A 14839-nucleotide genomic window follows, 5' to 3' on the forward strand; every position below is an offset into this window, starting at 1 on the left:
TTTGTCTAAATTTACAGTTTTTACTAAAACAGAGTAGCTACCCACGTAAAATCAAAAGGTGCCATATTTAGGGACTTAAAAGCATCCTTGTGACTGTGAAGAAGTGGAAGAGTAGACAATTTTCCATGCTGGACATGAACACAACATTGCAAGTTTATATATTAAAGAATAGCCAACCTGTACCAAACTGTACTGATCTAAACCAGACTGCTTGGTGGAAATGGGGCTTAATAATTGGGGTCGTTCTTTACTTGTGTCAATAAAGTACACCAGTAGACCCCATCCAGCAAATTAGGTTGAGTTGTAAATAAAGTGGACAGATCTGTTGAACTTTAATCACTTTATCTCAGGGATGGAACAGTTTGCAAAAAAAAATCCAAACTGTTCGTTCGTTCGTTGTTTTCCTCCCTCAGCTCAGGGTTTGTGTTTTTCATTTTTCTCTGTCTTTTTTTCATAAGCACGCATGGCGCGAACTAGTACAGCTGGATAGTTGTGGAGAGGCGTGTGTTGTTTACATGATGAGTGGAGGAGGCAGAGTCAGAGGGTGCACCTGTGGTGTTGAGTCTTTCTGCTGTCCAGGAGCTCTTTAGATTCAGTGTGAGCTCTGATGATGGCAGTAAGAAAGTGGAGGATGCCAACTCGGAGACTTTGTCGCAACATTTAATGACTTTTCAGACCCCTCTGGTGAGTTTTTTTTTTAAGACGACAACTGGAGAATCTGAGATTAAATGGTCAGTGTGTGTGAGCCCCTCCCTTAGATGAAATCTAAGTGTGTGTCTCATTATGGTCACTTCTGCCAGTCCCCAGCCCAGATAAAAGAGGAGGGTTGATTTTTAGACATTAAAAACAAGAATGGACAGAAGAAAGTTAACTTGTGGTTAAAACATATTTATGATGTTGTGTTTTACCTGCTTTCTGTCTCTCCCACATTATTTCTCTCTCCTACAGAGTCCATGTCAATTACATGCAAATGGATTATTATACAAACTAGACAGCAGCGTCATTTAGTGACTTTTAGTGACTTCTGGGACAGCTGTTGAAACTAGCAGTGCTTCACTCAGCTTTAATGATGTTTGAAATGGAAACAGCCTCATCCTTTCAGGTTTTTCATGACTATACATGACAGAGATGATTAAAAAATAATCTGTTAACAGTGGATTAGTTGGGGAAATGGTAATCTGGGGTGTTAAAAACAACAATGTACACTGAACCGAATCGATAACCGTGACCACAAAACCACGATAACCATGCATGTTTCATGATCAGGATTTGAGAGGCAAAAAAAAAAGGGACAATACTTTCAGATCTGTCAGGTGTTCTGACAATTTTGGCCACCACTGCATTTTGAGAGGAAAAATTGGGATCATCTTCCACTCCTGTCAAGGTGTTTCTCCTAGTTTGTAAGTGGTTTAGTCATATTTGTTTGATACTCACCACAGGATTGTCCACATGGTCCCCGAGCCGACCTTTGCCAGGTGACCAGCTCGGACCCTTGAGGAAAGTTGACACCCTGTCGGCCATGGTCTTGTAAGTTTGGGAGCGTCCCCACAAATAGAAGTAGTAGTGAAGCTGAAAGAGACCAAAATGTATAATTAATTTTTTCTGACGCCGTGTTAATGAACCCAGAGAAGAAATCCTGAGTTCCTGCATTCAACCTCACTCAGGCTGCGAAAGCAATCACAACACCCCCTTCCTGGTGTCTCACTCTACTGGCCTCCTCCACCTCCGTCAGGCACTTTGTTTGGAGTAAAGTAATAATGTTTTGGTTACAAAAATGGCCGCTCAGCCAGAGAAGGAAACACGAGCTCAGGCTTCATCTGCTGGAGGTGTTTAGACTGAGACAGATGGTGGCGAGCGGCCGGCTGTAGACGCAGCATTGATGGACGATAAGACTCACCTGGATGTAGAGGATTTCAAAGGTGTTGATGGGAAACACGAGGCCGAAGACGACTTTCTCTTTCTCCTCTGCAAACGTGCCTGAAGACGTGGACGTGGACAGGGGGTTAAACATTCAGATCGACTTCTTCCATGTTTCCTTCCTGATGCTTGAGCTTGAAATTGATTTGATGCAATAACAGCGTGATTTAAAAAACGATGCCTATTGTTATGATTTCCAACAGCTGTGAGCTCCTGACTCAGCATGGACGTGATGCAAACAGCAGACGCTGCGGTTGAGTGAACCTCTTATGAAACATAAACCCCACAGAGTTCTCGTGTGACGGTCAGTAATAACTGGAAGGAATATAAATAAATACACGTCTTTGTGAAGAAGATTTGTTTGACACTGCTCTTCTCGCAGTGGACAGTCTGTGTAATAACTGCCACTGATACTTTGCATTTCCTACACATCTTCTGGAGCTTTTCCACCTGCTCAAACACAGATGAGCTTCTTCAGACAATCATCAGACTCTTCCTTCCTTTATTCTGCTGCTGTCTGCTTGTTTCACACAACAAATAAGTGGCTATTACAGAAAATCCACAGAGTGATTAAACGCTGCATTAGACTGACATTATGGAGGACACATTTGTCCACAGGGGGCGCCAAAATCAACAGAAGCCCACACACAGTTCCACCAGCATTCACATAATCAAACAACACTTAGACCTACCAAACAACCGGTCCCATATGATCAGGATCCCTCCATAGTTCTTGTCGATGCAGTACAGGTTTCTTCCTGTTGGGATAGTACAAATCATTTTTAAAATCTCATCAAACATAACACCAAAGTTTGTGACACCATGCAGACTTTGAGTCATATAATTCCAGGTTTTCGCACTTAATTTTACGTATCAACCTGCACGAGATTAAACTGAAGCCTTATCTATGCTTCTGCAATGATGTGTCTGCAATACTCCTCCAAAACACATGAGGGCAGTGTGGCCCGTACTGCTAATCATCAGATCGCCTGTTTCTGGTTCTCTTATGTTTTTTAGCTTGCTTTTGAGCAATTATGGCTGAATGGTGTCATATCAAAGCTAATAGATGTTACTGTTTATCGTAAGGGGGTGCGGAGAGAGGACATGTCAGGGGAGACGAAATATTCGGCAATGATTTATGACTGGAAATGTCACAAATACAGGAAATAGGAATTATTTTGGCACTAGATAGCAGCACCTGCAGCCAAAAATAACTTGAAGCACTTTGTCTCACTATCTTGTATTTAGGCCTCATTCTAATTTCAAGCAAATTTTCGAGCACATTTCTCTTGTAATTCAGACCTCATTTTAGTTTTTAAACAACTTAAATTAAGACATTTTTCTGGACTGATAAGTCAAATGTGGCATACATCGAGTATCGAGTTACTTAAAATAAGACAAAAACACTTCATAAGATTTCAGCTTTTTTGCAGTATACATGGGGCACACTCTGTCAGCAGTCTGCCAAACCAGCATCCCAATTAACCAAAATGAGCCTCATCTCACAGGTTTGTTGTTGTTTTAACAACGTAGAGTAGATTATTTCCCTCCTCTAGTCTCACCGTGATGAACTCTGTGATGCTTCGGGGTGTTGAAGATCCACTCCAGAGGTCCAAGATCTTTGATCAGCTGAAACAAAATAACAAAAAAAGTGTGTTCAGCTTCCTGTATGAATGGACTATGGGCATCAGGGCCTTCGAGGCTGCTGCTCCCCGTCTGTGGAACGCCCTCCCGACCACCTCAGGGCTCCACGGACGGTGGACTCTTTTAAAAAAGGACTAAAAACCTTTTTATTCTGTATCGCCTTTCCGGATTAATTCTGTTGTTTACAATTATTGCTGACTGTTTTTACTGGGTTGTTTTTATTTTATTTTTTTTTAATTGCCTTTATTAATGTTTTTATTGTTTTTATCTTTCCTTCTGTGCACTTTGAGATTTGCCTGCAAATGTAAAGTGCATTATAAATAAAATCCATTAATTATTATTATTATTATTATGAATGTGACACGTAAAAATTAGATGCACAAGACTGCGCGAGAGATCGCGTGAGGCTTTTACACTTTTTTTTAACACCCGTCCGTTGGTGTCCATTCCCAAACTGCAGGGGGCGGTGTATCACAAACGTACGTCTACCAGAACACTGAACGAGACTCGAAGAATTTTGCCTTTGTTTACAACACATTTACACATCTTTCTCTGAGACTTTTCCAGTCTTTTTTAACCAATTCCTCTTCTCTGCCGAGAGTGGCCACAATTTCACGCCATGAATTATTTACCACTTGGTTATCATGGTGATCTCTGTGTGAAGAGTCATACAGATGCCTGTATTTCTGCACTTCAACCACTAGGAGATCCTGTTCTTCCACCATCTTGTCAGCACGTCTCCTTTCGGCAGGATAGAAATTTTCAGGTGTGCACGGCGGAAATTTTCCATGAGAAAAGGACCGCGTGAGGGGTCTTAGGTGTGAAAATGACGTCATTCATCCACATTTGAATTCATTTTGTTTAACAATCTAAATCATGTTTTTTTTGCTAAAAAAATCTTCTTTTTCAATTTAAGTCCTTCATTTAAGTATTTGTTTTTGAGATGGGTCGGAAAAATGTTGAGATGTCAGATCTTCTGAATAAATCCTAAAAACTAACTCACATGTGATGTACATTTTTGGGGGAAATATGGCTCCTGATATAGTCTGTAGACATCATCTTTCAACTTTTTCACATGGTCTGGTGTTAAAAAACCAAGCTAAAAATCAGAAATATGGAAGGGTCGCAATCGAAATCAAATCTGCACCCCAAAAATTATAAAAGAATCAAATCGGGGGGAAAGCATATCATCTCAGCCCTAATAAATAAGATTGATAAAAAAGGATTAAGAGGTAAAAAAATCTAATGTGAATAGACTTCTATAAAATCATGATGACTGTTGGGATCATTTCCTTGTCTTGGATATCAAACAGATCCATCAGAGCGTCATGACAGATTATATTTCCCACGTCTCCCCTCTTGATGGTGATTCCCTGATATTTTTGATGTTTTGCGTTAACACCACCGACCCCTCAGCCTGAAGAAAAAGTGCACCGCTGGTCAGAACGTCCCATGATTCATTATTTCCATGTAATGGCCGCGTCTGGCAGCCGAGCGTGAGAGTTTCACCGTGAATGAAAAGGGTCTCCACCACTTCTCTCTGAGGCTCTGCTGCCGCGAACAGAGTGCCAATAAATTACGTGACATCAAAAAAAGGCGGCCATAAAGGAGGCATAAATTACATCCCCTCAGAAAATTGTGACTATTACGACTGTTTTCACTAATAGTGCACTTAAAGATGGAAGGCGTCTCAAGCCCATTCATCCCCTCTGAAGACTGTAAAAGTGATACTCCCAGTCGCTTTAAAGGCAGAGTGGTCATGCTTCTGTTTGGAATATTTCATAAAATCTCATTATTTTTTATTGAACACAGGTTCCACTGCAGCGCTGCGTCTACAAAGGCTGGACTCAGCAGACGGATTGTTTCTGGCGCGGGGAGTATGATGACTTTACAGGCTCAGGGTTATTTCTGTGACTGCAGAGCTACAGAGTCTTTAACCAGTGTGTGAGCGTTTACCTCTGTGTGGATCCAGAACTGGTACAGGAGGTTTAGCTGGATGTGGACAGCGAAAATGGAGGGGGGCGCAACCAGAGCCAGCGGCAGGTAAAAGATCTGAAGAGGAGAGAAATGAAGACAGCTGAGAAACATCCTGTGATACACCTGGATTCACCTCTAGGGGTCTGACTCTAGACTTGAATTTGACTGGTCTACAGGCTCCAAGAAAGGGGAGTAATTCTCTACAAGAGGAACAACATGAATCTGCTGGAAGGATCCTGTCACATTCCCCTCTGCCTGTTGACACTGTGGTAAAAAGGTTAAGACTACGTCTCAGGCTGGTTTTGAGGAATAATGAAAGTTAGCTGCACAATCAATGCAACAATCAATGATTGAGGAAAGTGGAGCAGCATCCTGTCCTGCAATCCGGGCAACAGCAGCAGAGCTGAAGAGTTTAAGCCAACAATGTTTAAAGTTGTGACATTTGACTTATTCTTGTTCAAAGGTTTGTCAACGTGAACACTCTGAGAAGAAGGAGAGCTGGATGAAGACAAAGTTCAACAGAAGAATTTCTGCAGATGTCTTGTTCACCTTGTCTGATGTTATCTTTCCATTATCTCTTTACTGCTTTTACTGAAAAGGCAAACTCTGGTCTCAGTGGTTTGGGGCTGGCTGCAGGAAGACCAGAAACCACAAACACACCAATTTAAAAAAAAAGCAGATTTTACAGAATTAAAAAAAAATTTACAGCCTGGTACGAAAACGTCTTAGGTATGGAATGCTAGTTTTAATCGCTTATGGTACTGACAGGTCAGAAATCCCAATATGGCTCCCCTCGGACAAAAGGCTTCATTCCTCTGTATCAGGAGCAGATGGGTGACATCACGGAGACTACATTCATATATTACACAGTCTATGATTTTACCTTTTGAGGTCACAGGGGCTACAGCGTATCCTAGTTGTCTTTGGGTGCAAGGAAGGATTCACCCTGGACGGGTCACCTGACATTCACGCACACACTCACTCGGGATGGGTACCAAATTAGGTACTTTTATAGATAACGATCAAATTCTGTCAAAAGTACCCGGTACTGATTCACGTTGCTAGGCGCTGCCCTGTTGGCTATGGCTGCCTTTTGCAGCAGCTTTCTCTTCTTTGTCTGTTTCTTGTAATTTTTTCATCTCTTTTTCGTAATCTTTGTATTTGGAGTGGATCATTGCTTTCTATGGCTCATTTGTTGGTCATGGACACCAAACTTTTTGTGTCTTCAGTGATATTTTTTACTACTTTTTCTCCTGTGTTTGTCTGGAGATCCTTCATGTAACCATGGCTGCATTGTTTACATGTGAAATCAGCTGTTAGCAGCCTGTAGCATGTCAATGCTAACTGGTGCAAGGCCAGATGTTCCTAACAAGGTGAGGAGAAGGAGGTGAGGACGACGTGCTGGTTCTCAGGTGTGAGCTAAGAAGTGACAACATGGACCTGTCCTTCCATCCATCGTTATTGGGAACATAAGATCTATCTCCAATAAGATGGACGAGCTAGCCGTGCTAACCTAGTAACAGAGGGAATACCAGAAGGCAGAGTAGCATCATGCTATTCACAGACATGGCTAACAGAGCTAACATCAGACACCAACTCCACATTGGAAGAGCTTCACCTGCTGTGAGCAGACAGGATCCAGGAGACAGAGACTGAACAGACTGCTGAAGAAGCTCAGTCCTGGACCCTGTGGAGGTGGAGGCTGGCTGACTGGACAATGATGGACAAGCTGTCATCATCTATTTTATTATGGAGCTTTTTGCACTTTCTATACACTTTCTTACTTTAGTTTTCTTGATTGATGCTGTGATTTCAATTCTTTTGTACTTGTTACAATGACAATAAAGTTCTATTCTATTCTTTTCTATTCTATTATATTCTATGCTATTCTATTTTGTCGTGTCGCCTGTTTTTATTGTTTCTCTTTATTGATTGTTAAAGAAATCTCATTTTGGGTTTCTAGTATTTCCAAGGCACGTGCATCAGGGTCTGAACGTCAAATCACCAAAACCACTCAACTGGCTTCAGTTTTTGATCAAACATTACCAAAGAAAGAGTAAATGGTGTGTTTGTGTTGGAGTGGAACAAGCTGCTGATTTGGCAAAGTTTTGTAAACATGGGGTTAGCGCCAAACAAACTGGACACAGAGGACAACAAGGAAATAAGATATAGGAAGCAGGTAATCCTCCATAGGAAAGATGCTTCATTAATTCTGCCGTCAAAACACGGGATACTTTGAGGTTGAGGACATTTGGCGGTGAAATCTTACCCATGACGTGAACTGCTGCGTGAGCGACTGTCTGAGGGCGGTGGTGAGGTTGTAGTACTCTGAACTGTGGTGAACCTGGTGAGCAGCCCAGATGAAGGACACCTCTGCGGAGAAAAACACACACACACATCCAGCTTATTCTGACGCCAAAGAGTCCAAATCTCATACGAGGTTATCAGTTTCTCCACCTGCTCATTAATGTGTTACAGAGCTGACAGCGGCGATGTTATTTTCATGAGATTCACACTCCAGCCTTGAACCCTCACACACATATTCAGCTGTCTTTACGAGTGATTTATCTGAAAAATCAACCCCAAGATAAGAAACTAGATACCTCCATCCCCTGAAGGAGTCGTTTCGGCCCCGCTTCTGGCCGGCCGTGATGAAAAGTTGAGCCTTGAGTTTAGCCGGCCGCTCAGGCTGAAGCGGGGTTCAGGTTATTATGACTGTGGGGTATTTGGGCTGCAGCTGGTCAGAGTCCAGCTCCACGTCCCAGTGCTCCAGTTTACATTCCTCTGCTGTGTTGTGATACTTGCTACATTAATATCTGTGTTACACTTCGTTTTTACATACAAGGGAACATGCTTGTTAAGTTTCACTGGATCTCCGGGCCGCTTTCCGGACCACCCCGTCTCTGGTCTGTGCTTTTTGGCACCTCCAGTCCACTTTGGCTTCTGCAGCCGTCCTACAGAGAATAGTAACCTTCAAATATCACTGAACCACAAACCCCCGTATAGACTGTGTACGGTGAAATGTCTTATTTATAATAAAAAGGAGCTGCAGTTATTGAACAAGGTTTCAGTTTTACGAGGCAGCCTTGATGTGTGATCGAGGGGTGAATTATCAAACAATTAAAGTTGAGTAAAAACAATAAAAAGGATGAATGAATGTGGTCACACTGGGTTTGGAAAGAAGCTGTAATCTCTAGAAGTTTATTCCCTGTGTGTACACAAATCCTTATTTAAACTTCAAAAAGATTTTTTTGTTAATCCAAAGTTTGTCAAAGGTCTCATCAGTTTCAAATTCCTTTCCTTAAAGGGAGAAGTCACATATGTTGGGAAATACGCCTGTTTGCCCTTTGGAAAGGAATTAAGATAAAAGGATCCAAATAAGGGCAGAAAAATACTGCAGAAAAAAATCAGATGTTTCTCAATCTTTTCTTTCTGGAAGTTGGAATATGAAAAAAAAAAGTTTTTATACCAGATAACTTCTGTTTATATATGAATCTTTTAAGGCTGTCAGCGTTTAACACATTAATGACAATGAGGACACGGTTTAACAAGTTTTTAAAATCCTATCCTGTTTTTTTGGGACACCTAAGTTTAGTCCCGTCTACAGCTGCTCTCTTAGAGCCTCAGCAGTGACACCTGTGGCTGGAATCGGTAGTGTTTGTCCAGGATAAAAACTCTGTTTCCCATGAGCACCATCACCCACTATTAAAAAGATGGACTGTTTTCCAAACCACCTACTACAAACTACATGTGAATGTAGTATGTAGTAGGAGTTACATACTGTCTACTGCTTTTGCCTGTAGTATGTAGTATGACTGATCTGTTGGGTCTGTTTTGTAGTATACTACTCTGGTTTTAAGTTTCAGAAGCGAAGCTACACATGATTGATTTTCTATTTTGCCTTTATTATAAATGTACGAAACAAGCTATGGGCAGATCTTGGCATTTTATTTATTTTGTTAATCATATCACACAGAATCATCATTTTTGATTTCTAATCTTACACCAAAAGTTAAATCATTGACTGAAAATAAATCTGAAAGTATTTTTATTTTTACAGCTGATGTAAAAAACACTTCTATATAATCCACATATGGTTTAAAAAGTGAATCAGTGTTTTATATGGGCTTTGATAAATTTGTAGCAGTAAACACCTCTTTTATGACTGGAAGTGACAAGATTTACAGGTGTTTCTTTTTCATCACTTCACTTCTATCTCCCAGACCGTCTAACATTAGTGTTGTATTGTAGTTGTAATGTTGAATCATTCCACTAGATGGCAGTAATTCACCAAAACCTGCCACCCACATAGACAAACAGCATTAGCGTTGTGCATTGTGGGAAACAGTATGCCAGGTAGACTGGTCCATTGCATACTGAGAAACTTTCCTGGATCAGTAGAACATCCGGGGATTTTTAGTATACTGCAGATTTTGTACGTTTTCACATACTGACTACTACAGACTGATTTTCAGCTTAAATAGTTGGCTGTGCTAGTGTAGAAGGCAGTTTGGAAAACAGACATCTTCTTTTTAGTTTAAGAACTTTTGCCAGGAAGTATTTATTTGTAGTTAAGTGTGGTATTGTTTAAAATATGACAACATTCAAACTTTATAAACTCTGTAATGTGTAATGTTAGTGAATCCTGGTTATGTCCTACCAGTGCTCATCTACCCTGCAAAACCTGAAATCTTATGAAGCGTTTTTGTTTTTGTTTTTTTTTTTCAATTGAAAATGTCTTTTGAGACTTAATATGAGCCACATTTGCCTGACCAGTTCAGAAAAATGTCTTGTTTCAAGTCATTTAAAGACGAAACGAGGTCTGAATTGCTGTAACAAGTTTTAAAAAATCTGCCAATGGAACAAGAGAAAAGTTGCTTGTATTAAGACATTACTCTAGTTTCAAGCAAACTTTCGAGCAAAATGATTTTACTCGTTACAAGGAAAATTTAGGCCTCATTTTTGTCTTGAAATAACTTAAAACAAAACATTTTTCTGGACTGATCAACTGAATGTGGCTCATATCAAGTATCATTAGACAATTTTTACTTAAAATAAGACAAAAACACTTGATAAGATTTCTGTTTTCTGCAGTGTACCAACTCCAACCTCACCAATCAGAGCTAACGTAACCTCACTCTTCATTTTATTGATAGACTCTCAAGTTTGAACAGACCACTGCAGAATAACTGCTGACTGTGGGTTGGAGTGAACATTAGCACAAATAGCCTAACCCGTGTTTTACCTCGTGCTCTATAACTCTCTAGTTCAGCTTTCTTCAAGAAAAAGGACAGATCTCTCTTCTTCACTGCTAAACTTTACCAGCCTGCATGGTGTCCAAATGCTTCTTGCAACATCTGTTTTTCAAAAACATGCGCGCTCATTTTGTTTAAACTGGAACTATGAAATGTCAACAATATGAAATTATGAGGAGAAAATGTTTTTCAAAATCGAGAGAAATCAATTTATCTGCAGTATCACTTCGCTTGCTTCTTGATAAACTGTTGAGGATTTTTCTGAGGCTGCCACATTAAGAGTTAAATGCCAATTGTTGATTGGATGGATTTTATTTCCAGCTCTATTCATCCTCCAAAAGCAAACGATGGTCATGAATGAAAGGAAAGAGAAGAAGACTTATAGTATCTACGGGAGTTAAGCTGAATAATTATGACAGCTCTTCCGCTTTGAACCATGGGGGATTCAGAGAGGAACGGCCCGGCTAAGAGACATATCCAGAGGATAATCCAGCCTTTGTTTAATTCCAGGAGCCCTGAGTCTTTCCCCTTTTTCCTCCTCACTGGAATGGTGCTTGGCAGGGCCCAGGACGAAGGGCGGTTAAGATTGATGCCGCTTGTCACTGATAGGAAGTAGGAGAGGCTAGGCTTCACTGCAAGCCCATGTCCTCATCTCTGGACTCGGCAGGACGCTGCATAGTTTGGCAGGGCCTATTCAGGAGGGAAACCCTGTTAATGGTGAGAACCAATGCCACAGAGCCCACGATCCCAGATAGAGGACAGGAACGCTGGGGATGGGGCTTCCATCTGGCCTCCCCAAAGCAGGCTTTCTCAGGGACGAGGGTGGGAGCACGCTAACCAGCTGACTGACAGGTCAAAACTGTAGTTTACCCGGCGAATCAAGGTGATGTCATCTTTCAATTCCAGGTTACAGTTGAGTTATATCATGACACGTAATCAGGGCCTATAAGTTATAATCAGTCATGTAATGTGACTGAGTTAGGCGTAACAGACTGTTTACGTCCACTTCAAGCCTGTCAGGAGAGTGCTTACATAACCAGAGTCATACAAACCCAGGAACCAAAGTCCTACTGAGCGCCATAAATCCACTGGAGTAGGAGCCAGCTGTAAGGGCCAAAAATTATCAAAGTGTTGCTTGATAACTCTGCTATAAAAAGAAAGTATGACTAGTGAAAAGAAAAACAACCAGCATAAAAGGAGGTCTTAATTGACTCCTTTAAACAAGCTAAAGTGTATGAAACAGTTCCATCAATCAGCTGCCTGATCATCACCCTCAGCGACAAGTTCCTGGCACCGACACACGCGTGCAGGCCTCTGAGTGGTGGGCTCAGCTGTCAATCACGACGGTAATGGCGTGTGAACAGGCCTGCAGTGTTTGGATTGGAGGGCTCTTGGACGGGGTGCCAACGCAAACACGGAGCAGTGGACTCGGAGGGACGGTGGTCCGACTCCCCTCTGCAGCTGCCATACTTCATGCTGTCCACACGGCTCAGTCACACACACTAAACTAAACACACTCACCCCGGTCAGGCCCACTTTCAGCTCCCAAAAACACAAGTAAAACCAAGTAAAGACAGCAAGGAGTGATGGAAAGTGGCTTTTTCTTTCATATCTAATTTAATGACAACCTGTTTCAATTTATGATATTATTACTGATATTAAAAACTTTAGAGAGGGGGACTTTCCATTTTTTAAGTCTTTCTACTGTCCTTCCTGTTGTAGCTTTGCATGAGTCAAAGCTAAAAAAAAAATCCCTATTTTTCTCACAGTGCTGTTTTAGGACATGCTTATTTCAGCCTCTGTCTTCACCACTTCTAAAACCCCCTTCCCTCTGATTGGCAAGCCCTCTAAAGCCTCTCGAAAGAAAAACTATGGGCAGACCTTGGTGTTTGAGGCCCACCCTTCCAATGTGTCATAAACCAGTCAGAAGATCAGAACTTGATGATCTTATCATTTCAGCGAGTCTCATGCAAATCTCTTGCTTTTTAGATTTTTAGAACAGCCATTTTCAGAGCATCTTGAACAATCTTTAAAGACCCAAATAATCTTGTTTTCTCTGACTATGTAAACACCAAAACTACCTAAGAAGAGTGGACCCTCTTCATTTATGTCTCTCTTCCTGTTTTTGATCCAAAAATCAGACAAAACATACTTTTTTTGATCGCGTTCATCTCAGGTGCTCCATCCTTTCATCCTCTCCATGATCTCACGCCGCCCTTTCTCTCTGAACCACAGCGACACATCCTCAGTTGGAGCGTGAGCTTCCTGAACTTTTCTGACTTGCAGCGTCTCACAATGTCTCTGTCATCTCATATCTTCTCCTCATATCCATGCTGAGCTCCCATCAAAGAGCACACCGCTCTCACCCACAGTAGTTTACGATCAGGATTTTGATTGACAAGCTCCGTCAGACCCCATCTCTATAGACGTCCATGACAGCGAACACGGACGTTTTAATGCCGGCCAGTTGAAAAAGATGGATTTACAAATCTTTTCTTCTTCCTGTCTTCATTTGATTGGTCATGCCCTACTATATGTCCTAAAATTCAGATTCTTTATTCGGGGACCTTAGGCAGAAATATGATAAAAATGCAATTAATTAGATTGATTAATTACAAATCCTGTAATTAGGTAGATTAATTTTGTTAATCACCTGACAGCACTGATTCACATGTTGTAGGAATCCTTGAATCAACTGATCAAAATTGTCAGTTCTTAAAGGAACTTAAGATTCTCACAAGATCTTCACATGACCTAACAATGTTTTGCTGAAATAATGACATCATCAGAGAAGGATTTTCTAATTGATTTATGACATGTAAGAGACCAAGGTTTGCCCATAGCTCTGCTCCAGTAGACCTCCAAATGTTGGCCAATCAGAGACAAGGGGGCTTGTGGAGCAGGGAGTTTTAAAGGGACGGCAGCTAAAGCAAAGTGTTTCATGCAGAGGCTGAAATAAGTGTTTTTTCTAAAAAAAACAGTGTCAAAAAACAAGCTGTAAGTCATGTAAAGCTACTACAGGAGTACCACAGAATAAGACAGAATAAGGACAAAAAAAGCACAATACCTCCACTTTAAAGTGTACTTTTAGTAATACTGATGGCTTTCTTTCTTTATTTTTAGAGTGTGAAGCATTTTAACTGCTATCTATGCTAGGTTTGTCATTTCTTACTCAAAATCAAGTCAGAATTTGAAGTGAAAACAGATTTAACTCTCACAGAAATAATGAAGAAGTCTGAATGACCTGCAAACCAGGATCAACAGAAACTGAAAAAGTCCAGTCAGAGGTTTGTCGTCTGCAGCGTCAGCAGTGGAAGTCTGCTCGTCCATCAACGCTCTGACAGAGGGAAGTTACTTCATACAGTGAGAGGAGCACATGAGGGCAGCAGACAGCCGGACTTTGGCCTCTGCCGAGCCCAGCGACCCTCCTCTGAACACTGTGTTCATACTGACTGTGCAGACATGATCCAGACAGAGTGAATGCACACTGACCTATAGATCACTGTTGATGTTATCTCTGCTTCCCATGAGGCCTTTCTCTCACTCCCTTATGCTGCCGTGAGCAGGACCCCCTCACATCCTGACCAAAGCCAGCAAACCTAAAGGGAACCCGGATTCTTTAGCCAGCCCCACAACCTGCACCGGGCCAGGAACTCGCCGTCACAGTGAAGATTTATGGAGCCAGGGGGGCAGGTTAATCCCCCACCCCAAACAACACCCCCCAACCCTTTCACCCTGCCACACAGCCACACAGCCAGGAGGAGCTCCTCTTTAAACAATAACATCCACATCAGCTGGTCGTCCTCGGGGACGGAGGATGGAGAGGAGGTGGAGAAGTGCTGAGCACATCTGTTTGTCTTAACAACTGCTGCTGTCTGCAGCGCTGAAGAGTAGGAGGCGTGTGGACACAGCAGCTAATACATTGCAAAAAACGGAAATCTGATCAAGGGTTTTTGTCTCGATTTCGGAGAAAACTGTCTCATTACACTTGATTTGAGACACTTTCAACAGAAAAAATTGCTTGAAACTAGAATAATGTCTTGATA

General features: G+C 41.6%; 1 protein-coding gene across 1 annotated transcript in view; it reads right to left on the reverse strand.

The window, feature by feature from the left end:
- agmo (alkylglycerol monooxygenase) overlaps window positions 1-14839 on the reverse strand; it is a 69960-nt gene that overhangs the window by 33987 nt on the left and 21134 nt on the right. Inside the window, exons 4-9 of the mRNA XM_074683786.1 lie at window positions 7808-7911; window positions 5518-5613; window positions 3480-3546; window positions 2610-2675; window positions 1898-1977; window positions 1435-1569 (exon numbers count right to left, since the gene is read on the reverse strand). Coding sequence (XP_074539887.1) covers window positions 1435-1569; window positions 1898-1977; window positions 2610-2675; window positions 3480-3546; window positions 5518-5613; window positions 7808-7911 — 548 coding nt within the window. The remainder of the gene's footprint in view (window positions 1-1434; window positions 1570-1897; window positions 1978-2609; window positions 2676-3479; window positions 3547-5517; window positions 5614-7807; window positions 7912-14839) is intronic.

The sequence above is a fragment of the Halichoeres trimaculatus genome, unplaced genomic scaffold (genome assembly GCF_033239565.1).
Source record: "Halichoeres trimaculatus isolate MK-OKI-2021-1 unplaced genomic scaffold, fHalTri1.1 fHalTri1_scaffold_12, whole genome shotgun sequence".
Taxonomy (NCBI): Eukaryota; Metazoa; Chordata; class Actinopteri; order Labriformes; family Labridae; genus Halichoeres; species Halichoeres trimaculatus.